At 42.1% G+C, this 19,254-nt stretch overlaps 2 protein-coding genes across 3 annotated transcripts; one reads left to right on the top strand and one right to left on the bottom strand.

Moving 5' to 3' along the window:
* Positions 1-2,674: 2,674 nt before the first annotated feature.
* LIAS (lipoic acid synthetase) lies at positions 2,675-13,639 on the bottom strand. Its single transcript, XM_027642990.1, has 11 exons — positions 13,542-13,639; positions 12,300-12,472; positions 11,539-11,632; positions 10,767-10,847; positions 10,381-10,537; positions 9,259-9,316; positions 8,065-8,193; positions 7,116-7,261; positions 5,408-5,478; positions 4,573-4,684; positions 2,675-3,768 (listed from the first exon to the last, which is right to left on the bottom strand). The coding sequence occupies exons 1-11, from the start codon at positions 13,620-13,622 to the stop codon at positions 3,716-3,718; spliced, it is 1,155 nt and encodes a 384-aa protein (XP_027498791.1). The 5' UTR covers positions 13,623-13,639; the 3' UTR covers positions 2,675-3,715.
* A 69-nt stretch (positions 13,640-13,708) lies between these two features.
* RPL9 (ribosomal protein L9) lies at positions 13,709-18,856 on the top strand. 2 transcript variants are annotated; one of them, XM_027642991.1, is made up of 8 exons: positions 13,709-13,782; positions 14,072-14,118; positions 14,199-14,314; positions 15,136-15,231; positions 15,544-15,676; positions 17,052-17,132; positions 17,601-17,716; positions 18,740-18,856. In XM_027642991.1, exons 2-7 carry the CDS (start codon positions 14,073-14,075, stop codon positions 17,705-17,707), a joined length of 579 nt encoding a protein of 192 aa, XP_027498792.1. In that variant the 5' UTR covers positions 13,709-13,782; position 14,072; the 3' UTR covers positions 17,708-17,716; positions 18,740-18,856. The 2 variants fall into 2 exon arrangements, with proteins under 2 accessions (XP_027498792.1, XP_027498793.1); XM_027642992.1 differs by lacking the exon at positions 13,709-13,782 and having other exon boundaries at positions 14,070-14,118.
* Positions 18,857-19,254: the final 398 nt, after the last annotated feature.

Here is a 19,254-nt window from a genome sequence, read left to right as displayed (position 1 = left end):
TGGTGGCTGCATGCTTTTAGCAGGACACTGGGATTGTGGGAACATTCCTTCAGGATACTGCAAAACTTACTTTGCATATATGCAAATGAACCTTACCACAGGCCAGAAGGAAGAGCTCCATAAGCTTGTGCAGCACTGTGAATCATAAGCCATTGTCTTCAGAGTACAGTTGCCAGGGAAATAAGAACTGTATTCCTACTTGGAGGCTTGAGTACTGCATGTAAGAGATGGGGTTTATTGCTATTGAGTCTTTGTGTATGGGATTTTATAGCACGTAATTCTGGATGAGACTTCTGTAATGTGAGCAACGGACTCCTGTGCTCTGAATTCTTTTTATGAGGTTCTTAATAAAAGTAACACTGTTTTTCACTGCAAAAATGTGAATACAACAGCTGAAGCAAATCCAGATTTAATACAAGTCTAGGAATAGCATGATACAGACTGCATAAATTAGGTCTTACTCAAGATGTACATAGACAAATTGTAAATGACAGGCAAGATGTACCATTTTCTTCCATGTATCTCTGTTCAAGTCTTTGTGCAGGTGAAACTAGTCTGGTGCCAGGAATACAAGAGCCAAGAGTATTGTGAGTGAATTAGAACACACATTCTTAACCAAGACTCGTTACTGTAGAAGCAGTTAGGGTGAGGTTTTTGTACTGGCCAACAAGTTTACACTTCTCTCACTTGAGGTTCTTGCAGTGCTGTAATCTTACTCAACAGCTAAAGTTGGAATTTAGTTTTAAAACAATGCAGGAAAGAATAACAGTTATCTGATTTAGGAATGCTGTAGTCAGTTTTCATGACTTGCTTTTGCTGTATTGAGCTTAACATTTCTACTGTATGTTGAACATCTGCAGTAAGTTGCCTCATGTCATAGTACAGAAGCATAAATATGTGACAGCTTCTTTTTAAAGGAAGGGAACACCAATATTAGTTATTCATCAAGTAGAAAAGAATTTAAAATTGCTCTTAAATCAACAAAGCTGGAGTGTTTGGTTCACCTGAAGACTTGAAGTTACTGGAAGATGCAACAATTCTCTATGCATAACAATTATGCTTCACACAGTGTAGTAGATGGACGTAATGATGCTAAAAAAGGCTATTCCTTCTTTTAAAGTGTCTGTGTCAATTTGGCATCTTATTCCCAAAACTCATTTTGATGTTTTCCTGATTGCAAGGATGAACAACGTTTCTTAAAATATTTTGTGGTTGCTTTGTGAAATAAACTGACAGAATGTGATGGACATACAAAAAGGAAATGTCACTAAACATGAAACTTCATCAGAAACAAAGCTGAGTCATGAAACCTGTGCTGAATTACAACAGGAAGGTTTGTGAGAGTTTGGTGCTTTAACCTATAGTTATGGAAAAACTGAATGGGCAATAGGGAAGTAAGATGGCTGTGAAAGCAAGAATTTGTAACTAGGAAAAGAACTTTAGGACTTGTCTTCAAACACTGTTAAAGAAACAAAGACCCCCTCCAATCTATAAAGTCAAAGTGTGCTTGCTTTCCTTAGAAACTACTGCAAAACATGCCGTTAGAAAATAGCTTGTGTAGCTTCTGAAACTTGGTACCAGACAGGTGGTAGACAGTTGTGTAAGAGCACGAGATCATCTTCTGAACCACCCAGCAGCAAGTCATAATTCTAACATGAAGTATGTTTTAAGAAGCATTATTTTTCTCACTGTAAAGAAGACACAGGTAAGTACTGTGCAATGTTTTCTTGTTCCAGTTCAGTAGTAGTTGTATGGCTCAGAATTTCTTTTTCTATATTTCTAGTGTTGAGATGCTGAAAGAGCAGTAATTTGGCAGAAGCTACAGTCATACTCTTAATTCTGCTCTGTAGGCAAGTCAAACCCAGTATTTACAGTAGGACCTCTAATAAAGGCAGGCAGCTGTTAAATGTGTGGGTATCTTGGAGTTGATGTGGTACTCCTCCCTGTCTGCTGCAGTGGAGGGAGTATTGAATTTCCTTGCCATAGCTCTGGTACTCAAGTGTGCTTCAGCTGAAGCAAGGCATTTTTGGCTCAAAGTATACGTGGTCTTTCCATGACTAGCAGTCAGACTTTTTTTATTTTTAAATTTGTTAATATTATTAAAAAAGAAAAGCAGCCTTGCCTTTCTCTCTCCCTTTACAAAGTATACCTATTAAGACTTTTGTTTCTCTGTTGTTTCCCTCTGTTCCTCATGGTTCAGGTTTCTCTTCCCCTTACACTTGAATTAGTACAATCCTTCTTGGTTGGTTAAAGTTATTTGTCTTCACAATACTTCAATAACCCCTCTACTTCATTTTGTGAAGTATCATTTGTACATCACTGGCTGCAGTGGTATAATCTTATTATTGTTGTTCATAACAAGTTTCTCTAGATATTAACTTGCCAGTTAGCTGTCTTCCTTCTACCATCTGGCTGAGTTGGTGGGGGATGGAAGGTCCACTCTCCTTCATACAGACTACAGTAGTTTAGAAAAGTATTAGAGCCAGCCATAGAATTACCTGCATGATGAAGGTTTGGGACCAGATAGCAAATTCCTGGAATGTTTCCCAAGTAACTTCATGAAGACACAGGTGAAAGCCAGTTCAAAAATGGTATCTGATGTGCATCACTGAGAATTCTTAGAGACAATAATCAGTATTATTGCTGTAAAGAGAAGCATTTAGAGCTGCAAGTATACCATAAGCCATGTTTTTATTTCTGTTTGAGGTTAGTGTGATATGTAGTGGATTCCACATTTCACCCATGATGTGGTTCACTTCTCTGCATTCAGATTTACCAGCCAGACCAAGCCTCAAGGGGCAGGTAACCAGACCCACCAAACACAAACACCAGGTTTTCAACTTTCCTTTAATGACAAGACAATAACCACAGAATAGAAGCACAGTACAGAATAGCAGCAGTTCTGCATACCCAATACTGAACAAGCGTCTGTGCAACTCTCTGAAGTTTGTTACAGTCATGTAATCCAAACAAGGGTGGCTCTACTTATGCTCTTACACCAACTCTGATTTTTGAAATGGTTTAAATAATATGATATCTACAATTGTCTTGCCACAAAGGACTTGTTTTCTTCAGCTTGGTATCTTGTATTTACCATGGCTCTCACACTTCAAGACATGCAAGCATCAGAAAAGCTTCAGCTATCAGAATGGTACAGCTCATTTTCTTGAGATACAGGTAAGAAATACCACCTCCTGAAGCAGTATTACCATACCTTCTCTGGTGTAGTTCAAGATAGCCCTATTCTGGTCCATTGTCATGTACAAAATCTTTCTTTAGGACTCCTATAGTTCCCAGAGCCCCTGAAAGCTTGTGTTACATAATGGTAAGATACACCAAAGTATCGGTGCCTTTCAAGTTTCTATCAGCATCCTCACAGGTACTAACTGCAGCAATGCTGATGGCAGTATCAGACAGATAAATCTGCCCAATCTTTTTTTCCAGCTTACATTTATTTCTTCCACCTCAGTTCCATCACTCTTTTAAAATCGCTTCTATCATGTTCTGTCTTTTTGCTGAACACTAGAAGTACTCTGTAGTTGTAGCCTTGCCAGGAGAAATAACATGTTTTGTTGAGAGGAAAGTGTTCTGGAAAGATAGTCAGTTTGTTCATATATTCACCATCTGGTCTTCTGCATTTCTGGAACTGAGTGTAATTATATGCTGAAAAAAGGATCCTTAAAACTGGCTGCTTTAAATAGGTTCACTCTCATTTTCAGATGGCTTTTGTCTTTCTTTTTTCTACTAAGTTCTTCAAAAAGAATTCACCTAAGTAAAAGGAAAAAAAGCACCAAAATTATTTGTTGGTATTTCAATAAAATAAGCCAAACAAGACACATTCCTACTTAACATGAGTGTTCTATTCTACAGCAGGAATGTTCTTACCAGTATTTAATAGTAATTCCATTGTATGCAACAGCACTTTCAATACATATAGCAGGAATCTAAAAAAACCCCCCAAACCATAACCCATAACCCTGCCACTCCTGAAATCCTGATTTTCCTCATGTCCAATTTCATGAAATAGCTCTGCTCCTTTGTGCTTTCCAACAGGCAAGTGAATTGGTTTAATTAAAAACTAATTTTATTTAATAAAGTATCAGCAAGTTATAGGGAAACCTGCTATAAGTCTCGTTTGAGCTAGCATTAAAATAGACTGAGAAGCACAGTGCCCCAGATGAGTCTTCTCTGCTTTCTCCTTTGGAAAAAGCAGGATGCTGTACCTACACAACAGTTTCATTAATATCAGCTGCTACTTAATACCCAGTGCTGTGTCAGAAAAAGCACTACCATAAGGGTGTCAAATTATTTCTAAGGCATTGTAGATAAATTCTGCCTAAAGCAACAAAACTGCATCACAAATAACAAAGAGTCCCAATAAACCTGGAAGCATCCAAAAGGCACAATGTAAAGGAAAACTTGCAAATTGGGTACCTTTTATCCTGCCTCACACATTAAGTATAGTACAAAATACGTCTGGTAAAAAAAATTAGCTTAAGCAGCACAGCAACTGTACAAATATGGAGTGTCCTTGAGCTAAGGGTAAGAATCTAATGCCTTTCAGCAATTTACCTGCTTTATAGGAGGAACGCACTAAAGGCCCGCTAGCAGTGTAATGGAATCCAAGATCATTTCCTACTTTTTCCCAGTACTTAAACTTTTCAGGAGTTATGTACTCTTCAACCTGAGTGAAAAGAATTAATTTTAATCAAGTGTTAATGCAAAGGAAATGGCTATAGCATACAGTGAAATGAAACACAGTTATATTGCAAATTCAAAATTTTTCACTCCAAAACTTTGAGCAGTCAAGTCACCAACTGTATTTTCTCTCTGCTTTCTACCAAAATAAGGCATTTTATTTGCTTTTCATATTTAACTGAAAAGTTTAGAATTTTTTTCACTCTATTTTTGAATGGTCCTTTGGAGCAAGCCTTTTCTTTTGTCCAAGTTAGTAAAAAATCATGATAGTCCTAGAGATCTCTTCACTAACAGTTATTTTAGTGAAACACAGGAACAAAACGGAGCGTGACACTCTGGACAGATCACAGAAGCAGAAAATGGTAATTTCCCCAGCTGAAGTGGCACCATTAAGGGAGAGCCTATGAGACAGTGAAGGGGCACTGGCTTGAGCAATTATGCTTGAGGCATACACTGAAGCCCTTGTTTTCCAGAATCATGCCTCAGCTCCAGCTGTCTCCCTGGCTAACAGCAGAAACTAGCACTGGGAAGTCTGCAGAAGAGGGAAGGAGTTAGATGCCTGAGGTAATTTTTAGTGAAGAGTCCGTAACAGATGAACACTATCAGGCCAAACAAGGAAGGAAATTTTTCCTGACATCTGCAGCTAGGGTAAGGATGACTGTGCAAGGTACAGACTATAATTCTGCCTGTAAATTAAAGGCACTTTTACCTTCAGGTGACGTTTTGTTGGTTGCATGTACTGTCCTAGGGTCAAGCAATCTACATCTGCTTCCCGTAATACTGTAAAAACAAAACTGTTAGTGGCAGAAGGATCACAAGGCATTGTCAGCCATTAAAAAACGCCCTCTTTCCAAGTCTGAACAAGGCTCACTCCCCAGCACCCTGTGGGGGCTACATTCTGCTCAGAGCAAAGGGAACTTGCAGCCTCCATGCACAGTGGCCACACACCTCACTGAGCTCCACGCTGCTGCAGGGCCTGAGCTAGAGAGAATACCCTGGTGCTGCACTCACTGCAGTCGTGTCTCACTGCAGAGATGACATGTTCTTGTCTTTATCTTGCTGCTTTTCACTGTGCCTTTATGTCAGAGCCTTCATTTGATAAAAGACGGATGGGTGCACAGGAACTTGGCACTTCACTGTTTCAACAGACTAGATGCCGAAAAGATGTGGAGAGTTCTGAAGTTCCATAAATCAGGGGAAATGGCCAGTTTTACACACTTAGGATGTATTTTTTGACACCTGCAGAATCTTATAAACTTTGTCTTTACAATTGTAGGATATACCAGAATCAATAAACAGCAAATGAGTTCAGGTAGTCTATTTACAGGGGAAAAACCTGGACACTTGATAGTCAGCTGGCCTGAAGAACTGTTTACTGCAGCTAGAGGGGTGTTCTGAACAAAGGGATGGCTGAGGAATCAGAATTTGCATGAATATCTCCATGTATTTTTTGGCTATATGGGTTGGTTGCCCCACGTTGAATAGGAAGAAAAGACAATGTCTTGATTACAGCACTGCACTCACTGTTAACCTGGAATCTGTTTACATTCATATGGGTCTGTAAAGAAACAGGTACAAAACCAGCACATTTACAAGCTCTTTAACTCACAGCCAGAGGACAGAAGGGGAACAAAACTACAGTAACCAAATGAATGTGGCTGGTAACAGTTTGCTTCCATTTACATCCATGAACTTGGCTTGAAGGCAAACAGCACCAAATCTGAAATTTCATATCCCTGTGCCTCGGAAACACGAGGCAGTAAGAATGGGAAAACCAGGAAGTGTAATTTTTTGGTCCAACTGCAACAAAACTAGACTATATAGCTGCATTCTAAATGTGTTCTGTGCACAAAATAAAAGTACCAGGTAGACATTCTTTCAGGATATGGGAGAAATGCCATAGCATTTATGAACTACTTCTTCTAAGTGCATTACTTTCAGTTACCACCATGAATGGTTTTCTGTCCTCTTAAAAATACATTTACATGAAACATAAGAACATGCTACAGCTCCAGGGATGGTAACATTTTTGCATCTAAATAAACTGAAATAATTTAATCAGATCTGCTGTTTCTAAAAAGCAAAGCACAATAAGGCAATAATGTTGCAAGCTCATTATTTAAGTATTGCAAGATAAGAACGTTAATACAGTTGCACAAAAATAGTTTTAATTTCCACTGAAGTCAACACAAGCTGGATTTACCCGTCAAATTGACTCTGGAAACCATATGAAAGCAAAATATTTCAGAAATTCAGTCTTTTTTAATCAAACTTTTCTTTTTCAATGGAACTTAGAAAACATTTCCTGCACCAGGCAAACTGATTTGCATGTAGAGGTAAATACGCTTACAACTGTTTTCCAACACAATAAAAATTCATATCTGTGAATTCTGGCATCTATTTCAACACCAACTTACATTTCATTGTGGAATACACTTGTTCATCTGTCTCGCCCAGCCCCAGCATAATGGAGGTTTTAGAAATGATGCCGGGTTGGACCTCCTTGGCATGCTTCAGCACACGTACGGACTGCTCAAAGTTGGCTCGGGGATCACGGACCTTCCTTTGCACATTTCCAGCACAAGGGGGAAAAAACCATGAAAGGGTGCACAGAAGTTAAAGATGCCAGGAAAGGCTCGTTCTGTTCATTTCTATAAAGTGGCAGGTTTTAGCTGAGCAGTTTGACACCGGCTGAAAGGCCCCGAAGCATCAGAGGCAACGGGATGTGCCCAGTTCAGGTTCCACAGCTGGGATGGGGGGATGAGATGTTCCCGGTTCAGGTCCCACACCCGCGATGGGATGCCGGGATGTGCCCAGCTCAGGTCCCACAGCCGCAATGGGATGCTGGGATGTGCCCGGGTCAGGTCCTACACCCGCCATGGGATGCTGGGATGTTCCCGGGTCAGGTCCCACGCCCGCCATGGGATGCTGGGATGTTCCCGGATCACGTCCCACACCCGCCATGGGATGCCGGGATGTGCCCGGGTCAGGTCCCACGCCCGCCATGGGATGCTGGGATGTGCCCGGGTCAGGTCCCACACCCGCCATGGGATGCCGGGATGTTCCCGGGTCAGGTCCCACACCCGCCATGGGATGCCGGGATGTTCCCGGGTCAGGTCCCACGCCCGCCATGGGATGCCGGGATGTTCCCGGGGAGGTGACGTCGCCTCGGTGCCGTGGCGCGGGCGCCCCCTGGCGGCGGGCGGCGGGCACGGCGGGGCCCCGCGCGGGGCAGGCCGGGAGCTGGCCCGCTCCGCATCCCGGCCCCGCCCGCTCCCGCCGCCTCCCACATCACGGGGGGTTTCAGGGCAGCTCAGGAGAGAGTTCTTTTACAAACCCCTTGCCATACACAGTGCTAGTGCTTACCTCTGCAGTTCTGGGACCGTCTCCACGTTGTGAGCATACACATCCAGCCCCGACAACGCTACTTTCTCCACAGCTTTAAGGTCCCCTCGGAAATCGGGAGTTAGGCATTCCACTAGGATTTTGGAATTCCTGAAAAGGACAAACGAAAAGGAACACATCGGTGGGATTTTGTGTTGCTAAAAAAATCAAGAGAGCAAAAAACCACACATAAATTAATAAATGATGCTCTGATAGCAAAGCAAAGTTAATTCAGGATATAATTCTAAAAGAACAGATTTCTGCAAATACTTATATAACAAACAGGAACTGTGTTCAATTCCTGATTTTACTGATGTGAGCTGGAATACAACAAAAGATAAATAATAAATATAAGAGCATTTCCAACAGCCTCTAAAACAATTTTAATCACATGTACTGTTTATGCAAGATTTTTCACGTGTCTTTTTTGCAGTCATGTAACTTAACATGAGTTTGAGATCATAACTCCAAAATACAGAGGAGCTATGATCCTGCCTACGAGTATATGAAGACTCTAAGTTATTGCCATGGAATCTAATCTTGGTGTCCAAGAACCTGATTTCAGCTCAGAAAGACTGGTGGGAAAAACTGAAGGAACCTTTGGAGTCCCAAGATACACTGAATAAACACTTAAATGGGGTTATACAAATGAATTCTGCAGGTAGACAAGTATGCTGTCAAATAGTGTACAGGGCACCAATGCAGGGTGAAGGTGACACAGCCAGGGAAAGCCGGAAGGTACATTCACAGACTTGGAAATGGCCATTGTGGGGAAACGAAAAGCAATCTGATCACTGCTGAATGAGAAACCAGACTCCTTCGGTTGTGGTGACAGTGTTACCTAAATCCGCTGTGTTTGAGCCCCAAGCTTCAGGAATGACCGCACCTCAAAAGAATGTACTCATTTCCTGGTAAACCAGTTGCCCATTCAAAGAAGGAATCCAGTGCTTAGCTTTACATAAGCCTGGGATGAATTGGAAATGCATCCAAATTCAAAACAGTTTGGGGCCATTCCATGAGACAGATGAAAAGAAAAAGAAAGCAGCACAGATAGGCTAAAGGCAGACTTTTGTATCTGCATGGTGCCTGGAATACTCCAGCTAAAGGTAGCTTTGACCTACATGCAGTACCACATTCTAAGGTTATAAGAATAATAGCAATACATTAATGACATACCTTTCTTTCAGATGTGAGACTGTCTTTGCAAAGTGTTCTGCTCCACCGTCAGGCATATCTACAAGCATGTCAATTACTCAGTTAACCTTTCAGTTCAAGAAATGTATTTACTTATTAGCAAAGACTCAACACCCATAACAGATTCAAGTTTAAATGAGAAATAATAAGCCAGTCAAACCCCAGTCTTATTTTAACGCTTATGCCAAGGGTTTACAAAGGATATCCTACCAAGCCTTGCTCTGCACAAAGTCTAACTGTGACTGTGATTCACCTTTAGCTGTCTCTAGGTCCACTGTCAGCCTGAGCACAGAATGGCTTTATCTATATACAGTTTTTGTCTGAGAAACAGTTGTACAAAAATTGAGATATATATATTACTGCTCTGTAGGCTGCTTTGAAGCTACTGGACTTCCCACCATACTGAACAGTTTTTCCAGGGGTTTTCCCCTCTTATATGATATCACCTCAAAGGAGCTACTACAACCTTAAAAAAAGGCAACTTCCAGTTTTCACAGAATTACAGAATCAATTAGGTTGAAAAAAACCTCTGAGATCATTAAGTCCTACCTATGACCAATCATGATGTCAACTAGACCATGGCACTAAGTGTCACATCCAGTCTTTCTTTAAATACCTCCAGGGACAGTCATTCCACCACCTCCCTGGGCAACCCATTCCAATGTTTAATCATCCTTTTTGTGAAAAAATTCCTCCTAATGTCCAACCTAAACTCCGCCCCCTTTTATTACATATAATATATTCCAGGTTTAGTGTTTGGAAGAAGTTGTGTAATGACATTGTATATGAATGCTTGTGGTTGGGGTTTTTTTTTGCTAATGGAGTAACAGAATACGGTGTTTATGTATGCATTTCACAAAAAATATAAATATTTAATATTCTATTATTCTTGCGATTTAATAACAGTGTAACTTCTGTTGTGTTTTATCAGATATGGAGAAATACTAAGAATATGTAGGAACTTCCTGAAGTTTCATCACTGTGGACTCCTTTAGAACAGCCCTCCTTGATAGCTGTGTTGATAAATGTTTACAGGGGCCTGTGTTTACCCCACATAACACATCTGAGAGCTCAGAGGGAAAGGCAGGAGAGCGACCTACGCACCATCTCTGTCCACAGACGTCAGCACAACGTAATCCAAGCCCCACTCAGCGATAGCCTTGGCTGTATTGTAAGGCTCCTGGGGATCCAGAGGAGGTGGATTTTTTGCTGTCTTTACTGAGCAAAATCTGCAGCCTCTAGTGCATGTATCACCCATCAGCTGGAACAAGACACACATTCATTTACATGGTGCATGTCACTATTGCTCAGCTGGGAAACAGCTGCATAAGCTACATCAGATAAATCCCAACAATAAGCAAATAAAACTGGGACAGTGCTTTACTCTAAATTTATTGTAATAAAACCACTCCACTACATTAGAGATCCAGCAATGCACTACAAACAGCTCAGACATTAACAGAACACTTAAGAAATGGTTAATGACTTACCATAATAGTAGCCGTGGCTGTGGCATATTCACCACCTCCCCAGCATTCTCCAATGTTGGGACAACGTGCTTCTTCACATACCTGAGGGTGAAAGGCTGTACTGAACCTGCATTTTTCATATTATTATTGAAAATAATTATTTTATTACTGATCAATTTCAATAGTAGCCTACAAACAAAACATAATTCCTTCTGTGATAAATAAGGTTAACAGTTCCATGCTCTGGAACTTCTGGAGTTGCTTCTTCTCAACTGCAACTCCATTAGCCAAAAGAAGCTCCTCAACCATGTAACTGCCTTATTAATTAGCACAGACTGTCATTAACATTTTAAATTTAAAAAGTGTTAAAATGTTCACAAAGTCTGTGACTCATCAAAGGATGATCTTAGCCTGAAAAAAAAAAAGAGAAAAAAGCTCTCCATGCATTCACACCACTTTTTACCATCTGGAAGGTACAATTAACAAAATATACACATTTGTACAGTTCTTTTCATGGAAAACATGTATGTAACTCTGAAATTGTGTGCGTTCCCATTAAAAACAGTTGCATGTAGCATCTTCTGATCTCTGGTAATGCAAATAGTAAAGCCTAGTACTTAAAATCATAGCAGGCAAAAAATTCACTTCTGACAAAAAGGATCAGCATTTGGCTTGGTTTCAGCCCTGAAGATCATGCAAGACTCATGTCTTTTTCTATGTGTTCTGCACAGAAAAAAAAAAATGTAAAAAATGCCTTATTTCTACAGGAAAACTTGGTTGGTGCCAGATTTACCGTATGAAGATTTAAGCTTCTCAAGGTATTCTTTAGTTTATTGTAGTTCTTTCCCATGGGAATCTTTGTTTTCAGCCATGGAGGAAGCCGCAGCCTGAGTAACACCAAGAAAACATAAAGATTAATAAACTACTTACATAGCAAATGTCAGTAATTTTATAGATTCATTTTAATTTGTTATGGATCCCAACAAGGAAAGGTTCCTTGAAAGCTGATGCAACTCAGAAACTAATGTTAACATCATTGATAGTCAGATCAGACTTCTCTCTTCCTTGTTTATCATCATGCCAACACTCAGATGCAGGAGTTTGCTGTCACTGAAAGGTTTAAAACCATTCACTGTTCCAGTGGGGTTTAACAGTGCCACACTGGAGACTGCGATAATGAACGGCAGCAGCTGTTGTACAGCTATTGCTTCTGATCAAATTTGTAACCGGAAATATGGGGGGTTAAGCATTTTATAATTTAGTCTTAATTTTTTGTTTTACTCTACCAATAATATTTTTTCAACAGCAAAGCTGGGTACATTCGCCTACTGATATTTGTAATTCAATACAGGCCATGGCACAGGCACTCACGTGAGAAAACACCATGTCTCCATGTTTTGTTATGCATGGCTTTGTTTCTTACTGAAAAATCATTAAATTTGCAAGCCAGTAGTGCAGAATTTAATAAAAATACAGAGTATACATTTTGTAGTTATTACTAAATGTGCAAGATAGTGCCCAGAAGCAACTACAGTTGTTTAAAATCACAATTACCTTTCTCCTTTCTCACGCTTCAAATTGCCTTTATACTCAGCCCATGTGCTCTTGTCTGACAGATCCCCAGAGACAAAGTCCTGCAAGTCTGGCCCATTTTGCAGAAACTCTTTTTTGTCCCCTGGCAAAGAACTCGATGTTCCGTACTGGTTACACACATGGCTCCCAGATATCTAAAAGCAGCAAAACTGTAATTTATTTAGTAGTAAATGTACTAGCAGCATATACTAAACAACAACTTGCCCTTTTGCTAGTTAATGTACACTTTGCATAAGCATTTTTCCAATGGCCTTTAAGTTAACTTCTTTTTATTTTAAGCCGCATGAAACAGACTTATCTACCATAATACCCTGCTAAGTTACACAGTATAACATAAATTCCCCTCCTACTCAGCGCTGGTGAGGCTGCACCTCAAATCCTGTGTCAAGCTCTGGGCCCCTCACTGCAAGAAAGATATTGAGGTGCTGGAGTGTGTCCCGAGAAGGGCAACAGAGCTGGAGAAGGGCAACAGAGCTGGTGAAGGGTCTGGAGCTCAAGTCCTATAAGGAGAGGATGAGGGAGCTCGGGCTGTTTAGCCTGGAAAAAAGGAGGCTCAAGGGAGACCTGATCGCTCTCTACAGCGGCCTGAAAGGAGGCTGTAGCCAGGTGGGGGTCCTTCTCTTCTGTCAGGTAACAAGTGACAGGACGAGAGAAATGCCCTCAAGCTGCGCCAGGGGAGCTTTAGGATGGACATCAAGAAGAATTTCTTCTTAGAAAGGATGATTAGACATTGGAATGGACTGCCTAGGGAGGTGGTGGATTCAACCGTCCCCCGAGGTGTTTAAGCCAAGACTGGACATGGCTTGACGTGATGGTGTTCGGTCATAGGTTGGACTCGACGACCTCAGAGATCTTTTCCAACCTCACTGATTCTGTGATTCCGCGAAACACCGCTGTGCGGATTCCTCTGACACTTCGGGACTGCAGGACGCGGCGATGGCTTCCAGTGCTTCCGGGCGCTGTCCCGCGGGAGCGGGGCCGGGGCTCGGTGTCCTGGGAGTGCGTGTGCCCGTGCGGGGCTGGGATGGCCCTTCCCGGGCTCTGCCCGCGGCCGCCCCGCGCCGCCGCCACCACCACGGACCCTCTCGGCACCGGCACCGGGGCGCGCCTCGTCCCCTCCCCGTGCGATCTCCTCTCGCCGTGCCGCGCCACGCTACATCGCCCCCCGCCCGCCCGGCCCCCAGGTCACGCGGCGGGACTCACCCGGGCCCGGCCCCGCGGCAGCAGCAGCCCCCGGGCGGCGGCGGTGGCCGCGCAGCGGCCCCGCGGTAGCAGCAGCGACATGGCGGCACCGGCGCGAGCGATGCGCTCGGCGCTCGGCCGTCTCGACTGCTCCTGCCTCTCGGACGGCTCGGCCTCGGCGCGATGACGTCACGGAGCCGGAAGAGGCTACAAGTATGCGATGACGTCACGCGCACTCTCTTTCCCCGCCGCGCGCTGCCAGGTGAGGCCGCTCGGGATAATCCGGGACCATCCGGGACCATCCGGGACCATCCGGGACCATCCCCGGCGCGCGGCTCCGCGCCGCCCCGCCCGCGCGCCGGCAGCCCCTTGGGGCCCCGCTGGGCCCCGCCAGCGCGGCATGTCCCGTCCCGCACGCCGCGGGAGGAGCCCCGGGCGGCGCCGGCCCGGCCGGGCCCCGCTGGGCGCTGAGGGCGCCGCGTCCGTCCGGGCGGGGTCTCCGCCGGGAGAGGGTCGCGGGAGCCTCCAGCCTGTGTCGTTCTCTCCCGCAGGATGAAGACCATCCTCAGCAACCAGACCGTGGACATCCCCGAGCAAGGTCAGTGTCCACTGCGTTCGGGGGGTGCCCGGCGCTGCCGTCCCCACGGCCCATAACGCGTGTCCACCTTCTGTTCGCAGTGGGAGTTTCGCTGAAGGGCCGGACGGTCATAGTGAAGGGCCCCCGAGGAACCCTGCGGAGGGATTTTAACCACATCAACGTGGAGCTGTCCCTCCTGGGGAAGAAGCACAAGAAGGTGAGTTCTGCGCGGCCCGGAGACGGAGGGGAGCTTAACAGCTGGCTTAAAACCTTAATGGTTGTGTAGAACAGTGACCGAAAATGTTCAGCTACAGGTACGTTTGTTTGGTTTTGCTCATTTCTGCGTTTTCTGAAAGAGGTTGGTCTGATGGAGCCCGGCACTGTGGGAGCGTTGCGGTTCTGTTATATTGACCTGAATGTGTTGGTTGCATTCCTTTGTAGTCAAAGTCAGGTACAGGGAAAGGGATTGATGGATGGATGTTGTTTTACAGACTGGCACGTTTTAGCTGGGTAAAACTAAATGAGTTCGTTTGATTTCCAGAAGCAGCAAGAACATCAGAAGAGCAGGTGTTCTCTAAATGAATGAATAATATTTTCATATAGTCTTTTAAAGTATAAAAAAAATCCAAGAGTGGCTGATTGCAGCTACTTGCTCACAAGTATCAAATGTTTCATTAAAACGGTGGACCCACACACAGTGTTTCATTTAAGTTGGTGATACATAGGAGACTGACTTTGGAACAACATGTTTAGCATTTGATAATACAACCTTCAGTTTAAGATTTTGGATTTATCTATCCTAGCTCTTTTGAGGATTTGTTAGTAGCAAGACATGAACAAGATAAAGGTTTCTGACATACATGGGGGTTGGGACTTTAAAGGCCAGGTGGGCCTTTAATAGTCTGTCAGAGAAACAGAGTAGTTCTGTGCTTTTAAGTAGTTTATGTGAATGCTTTGCTCCTAGTTTGTCACAAAAATATTTCATTGTTAGTTTTGAAGTGTAGCTGAAAGCTTTGTTGATGTGTTTTTTTAAACCAGCTGCGAGTTGACAAGTGGTGGGGTAACAGAAAGGAGCTGGCAACAGTCCGCACCATCTGCAGCCATGTACAGAACATGATCAAGGGGGTCACTCTGGTAAGTTTTACTTTGAAGCAGGATAAGTGCTGATATTTTTGTTACCTGCAGTGATAGCCTTTTAGTTTTGGGGAAGTGTTTCTAAGCATCCAAGATGTAGCGTCTCTTCCTTTTACTGTTTTCTTGCACTTGATGTCAAGCAAGTTTTGCAGGTGGAAAAAAGCACGGATGTCTCTTGGGCTCAGTGTCCTGCCCTCTTTAAGAAACTATTTTTGATACATCTTGGGTAGATTTTTCCAGTAAACTTAATGCACGTGTTCTACCTTTTGGATGTGTTCTGTTTTTAACATCTGATTATGTCCTGTATCACAGGGCTTTCGTTACAAGATGAGGTCGGTGTATGCTCACTTCCCAATCAATGTGGTCATACAGGATAACGGCTCACTTGTGGAGATCCGAAACTTCTTGGGAGAGAAGTACATCCGCAGAGTGCGGATGAGGCCAGGTGAGCATTTCTGGAGATGAACTGTGCCATTCTAACTGGGCTTTTCAAGCTGGTTTCTTTGGGCACTGCAACAGAGAGCGGGAGATGCTGAAAAATTGTTGGAGCAGCATTTGCTTGTCTGAATTCATGTAATCTTCTTATGATACCTTTAGTACTATTTACCTTTATTATTAATAAGGATTTTGTAATTTATTTTTAATATTGAGAGCTAGCTAATAACTGGTTAAGTTATTGCAATACAGGGAGTCCAAGATGTCCTTTTGTCATTGTGAGATCTTGGCACTGTTTATAGTTGGTAAACTGCAGTGCTTAATTTTAGATTTGTGTTTCTGTTTTAAACATTGTACATAAATTAATTCCATATCATATTTTTGGTGTTTGAGGTGGTGTAGTTTGAATTTCCTGATTATCTAGGAGCAGGCATGATAAATTTCAAAATGACCATCTTACCTGCTGGTTTTACATCTTGCATACTTGTAGTTTCAGCAAAATGTCTAACAGAAGAATAGGCACTTGATGGAGCTTGTTAAAATTCTGAAGGGAGGAGACAAAACATTTCATAAACAGAGTTAACTTCAGACTGTAGAAAAGACTTTCCATATCCTTTTTTTTTCTGATTGCATTTCTAGTGAGGGTATGGGTAAGGTTATTTAATGTGACTGATGATGTTTTGGGGTGGCTTTAGAGGAATGCATCAGATTTGTCCCAAACCCCTTTTAGCTACAGTGCAGAGTTACAGGGGCTTTGATTTTGATTTACAGTGGGATATTAAGGCAGGGTTTAATTACTGTATTTGGGGTTTTTTGTCAGCCTTTTCTGTAAAGATAGTAAAGGGATGGCTTTGATTAAGTAGATCAAATTATAAAAACTTTTGTTATCTCCTTGCAAATGCAAGTTTCCTGTTAGACTCTCAGATGCCATAATGTTTACACCTTGAGTATTCTCAGCATTGCTAATAAATAAACACAGTGCTTGACATGACAGGGGGCAGGTGATTTTCAATGACTTTTGATTATGGTGACTCCAGTTTTGTCTTATTGAACACAAGCCTGTGGGAAGTGGCACCACCTGGCTGACAGAGCTGTGCTGGCAAAGTCTCTGGCTTGTACACAGTGTTGTTGTGTAGTAATGAGTAAGCAGGAATATCACTTAGTTGCTTTCAATCCAGAGCATAACTTGCACTAATCTTTGAGTTTTGAAACTGTGAGGGAGGACAACCCTGGGATGGATTTCAGAGATTCTCTTAACAAAGTTATAGAAGCTAATTATTGGCTTGAATGCAGCTTTCTAGATCTGTAAACTGGGATATTAATACTGTTTCTTTACCACACTTAACATCTTCGACAGTCTAGATGATGTGTTTTCCTTTCCACAGGTGTTACCTGTGCAGTGTCTCAAGCCCAGAAAGATGAGCTGATCCTTGAAGGCAATGACATTGAGTTGGTCTCCAATTCAGGTTTGTGAAAGGAGATGTGTAGGAAGGTTATATGGCCACTTTTATCTGAAGATGTCAGCTTAGCAAACTCTTTCTCCTCAAACCCTGAGGTAAACAACAGCCTAGGATTTTTTTTTTTTGCTTTAGTCACCATAACTGTTTTTCATAATTCCTTATGCTGCTTCTACACTTAAAGATGTTTTTACAGGTCCAGGGAACCTTTTTCTGTAAAGTCAGTATTTATGGCCTTTTTGATACCAAACTTTTCAGCTTTTCTGTTGTACAAGTGTGCAGTAATGAACTGTCAGGGCCCCAAGTTGCCAAGACCAGCTCAGTGACATGCATTCTGTTTTCATTAGACCTGACAGGATTTCAGGTTGGTAATTTCTCTCTCTAGATGACAGTTCCCTTTGTTTGTTGAAATACTGGAGTGTAAACAAAGGCTACAAGACCTCTTGCATTTTACTAATGGTCTTGCTTTGTCTGCAGCTGCCTTGATCCAGCAAGCCACCACAGTCAAGAACAAGGATATCAGGAAATTCTTGGATGGTATCTACGTCTCTGAGAAAGGAACAGTACAGCAGGCAGATGAGTAAAACTCATAGGTTGGTATCATTTTAATGCACATTGTACATCTTCTGTTTACAGATGGGGACTTCACAAGGTTCATCTGCTTCAACATGGCTGTGGTTAAGCAGGTTCCCAACAGGGATGAAGTTATGTTTGTATAAGGCAGCACAAGGCATGTCATAAAACTTTAATTTTGCTAGGTCTTTCGACAGCCATTTTTCTTCTCAACTTGGCATTATGCTACTGTATGGAGGAATATCTAACTCTGCAGTGCTGTACTCTGCACTGTGAGCACTGGCTGCAGTGGTGGCTGATAATTTAAAACCAGCTGACCTGGACTGACAGACCAGTTTACAACTATTTACAGAGAAGACCTTAGACTAATGTTCCTCCTGGTTGGACACTGCCCTGACTAAAAATAGTGGTCAGCATACAGTTTGTATATAAAGGTTCTTCTATGCTGTTTGTGTGTAAATGCTGGTAAACAGGTCTGTTTACAAGTTCAACTATTTCCATTGTATGTGGACTTTTGTTACTGAAGCTGAGTACAAGGATTTTGGGATAATTTAGGAATTTTAAGTGTTAAAGGAATTTCGGAATTTTAAGTGTTTCAGCTACATATGGTTCCATACATAGTGCAAAACACTTGTGCAGGATGAGACAGGCTGATTTGCAAATAAGTTCCGTGTTGTGTATCTTCTGTAACCTAAGCTTGAGGCAGGATGCCAATGAACTGAGTTTCAGAAACATTCATTTTTTTATCACCAGGCAGGTAACAGACACTTGGAAACCACTGAAAAAAAATAATTTTTAGTGCTGTTCAAAGTTACTTGAGAGATGGAACAACTTACTACCTGCTTATTGAACAGTCATGAGCTGTTGTGTTTGAAGGCATCTTTAAGTAATCTCATCTGAACAAAATAAAGCAAATTCTTTGAGCTATTAATGTCTATCTTGCATTAAAATTATCAGATAAATTAGCATCAAATGGCTATAAACTTTTAGTTTCACATTTGCACTGCTAAATCTTTCTAATAGCTCTTAATGTTTTTTTACAGTTGTCTGGATCCTGATACAAACCACCATGAAATATTAGATCAGCAAGATCAGCTCAAAGAATCTGGTACAAAACCAGAACACCATGAGAGGTTTAATAAAATAAAACATACTTAATATCTTGTGCTTTTTTTTTTTTTAAAGAACTAAATGGTGATTGCATGAACTTGTTCAAGGTCTTTTGGACAAGCAGATTGTCACAGAAAGGCTATGTTAGTGTGGTGTGCACACTGCCCTGCCAGCCTCTGAGAACATTGTCTGAATGAAGTCTGATGGTTTGAAAACACATTGGTAGTGTGGACCCAGTGTGCAAAGTCATGAAGTGGTATTTTTGAATCATAGCATTAAGAAATAGCAAAAACATTGTTCTCACACAGAATAGTGTTCTTTCACATTATTTCAAAATCTCTTAATTTAGACTTGTGGTGACAGAATCTGAAGTAGATTAAAAAAAAAATTGAAGTCAGTAGAACTAGATTTTTAAGACCATTTAAACTAAATACATAGAAGCAGTAGT

This window comes from Corapipo altera, unplaced genomic scaffold, assembly GCF_003945725.1.
Source record: "Corapipo altera isolate COAL_440 unplaced genomic scaffold, ASM394572v1 22, whole genome shotgun sequence".
Lineage (NCBI taxonomy): Eukaryota > Metazoa > Chordata > Aves > Passeriformes > Pipridae > Corapipo > Corapipo altera.
Note: the sequence above shows the minus strand (reverse complement) of the source record. Positions and strands in the feature narration are given on the sequence as shown.

What these genes read in the sequence shown, in the direction of transcription:
- LIAS (XM_027642990.1), bottom strand. Translation starts at nt 13,622, where the DNA reads ATGTCGCTGCTGCTACCGCGGGGCCGCTGCGCGGCCACCGCCGCCGCC. An exon ending in ACGGTCCCAGAACTGCAGAG is followed by an intron (nt 7,262 to 8,064) that starts GTAAGCACTAGC and finishes AAATGTGCAAAG; the next exon opens with GAAGGTCCGTGATCCCCGAG. An exon ending in AGTGTATTCCACAATGAAAT is followed by an intron (nt 5,479 to 7,115) that starts GTAAGTTGGTGT and finishes TTGTTTTTACAG; the next exon opens with TATTACGGGAAGCAGATGTA.
- RPL9 (XM_027642991.1), top strand. Translation starts at nt 14,073, where the DNA reads ATGAAGACCATCCTCAGCAACCAGACCGTGGACATCCCCGAGCAAG. An exon ending in CGTGGACATCCCCGAGCAAG is followed by an intron (nt 14,119 to 14,198) that starts GTCAGTGTCCAC and finishes TTCTGTTCGCAG; the next exon opens with TGGGAGTTTCGCTGAAGGGC. An exon ending in TGATCAAGGGGGTCACTCTG is followed by an intron (nt 15,232 to 15,543) that starts GTAAGTTTTACT and finishes CCTGTATCACAG; the next exon opens with GGCTTTCGTTACAAGATGAG.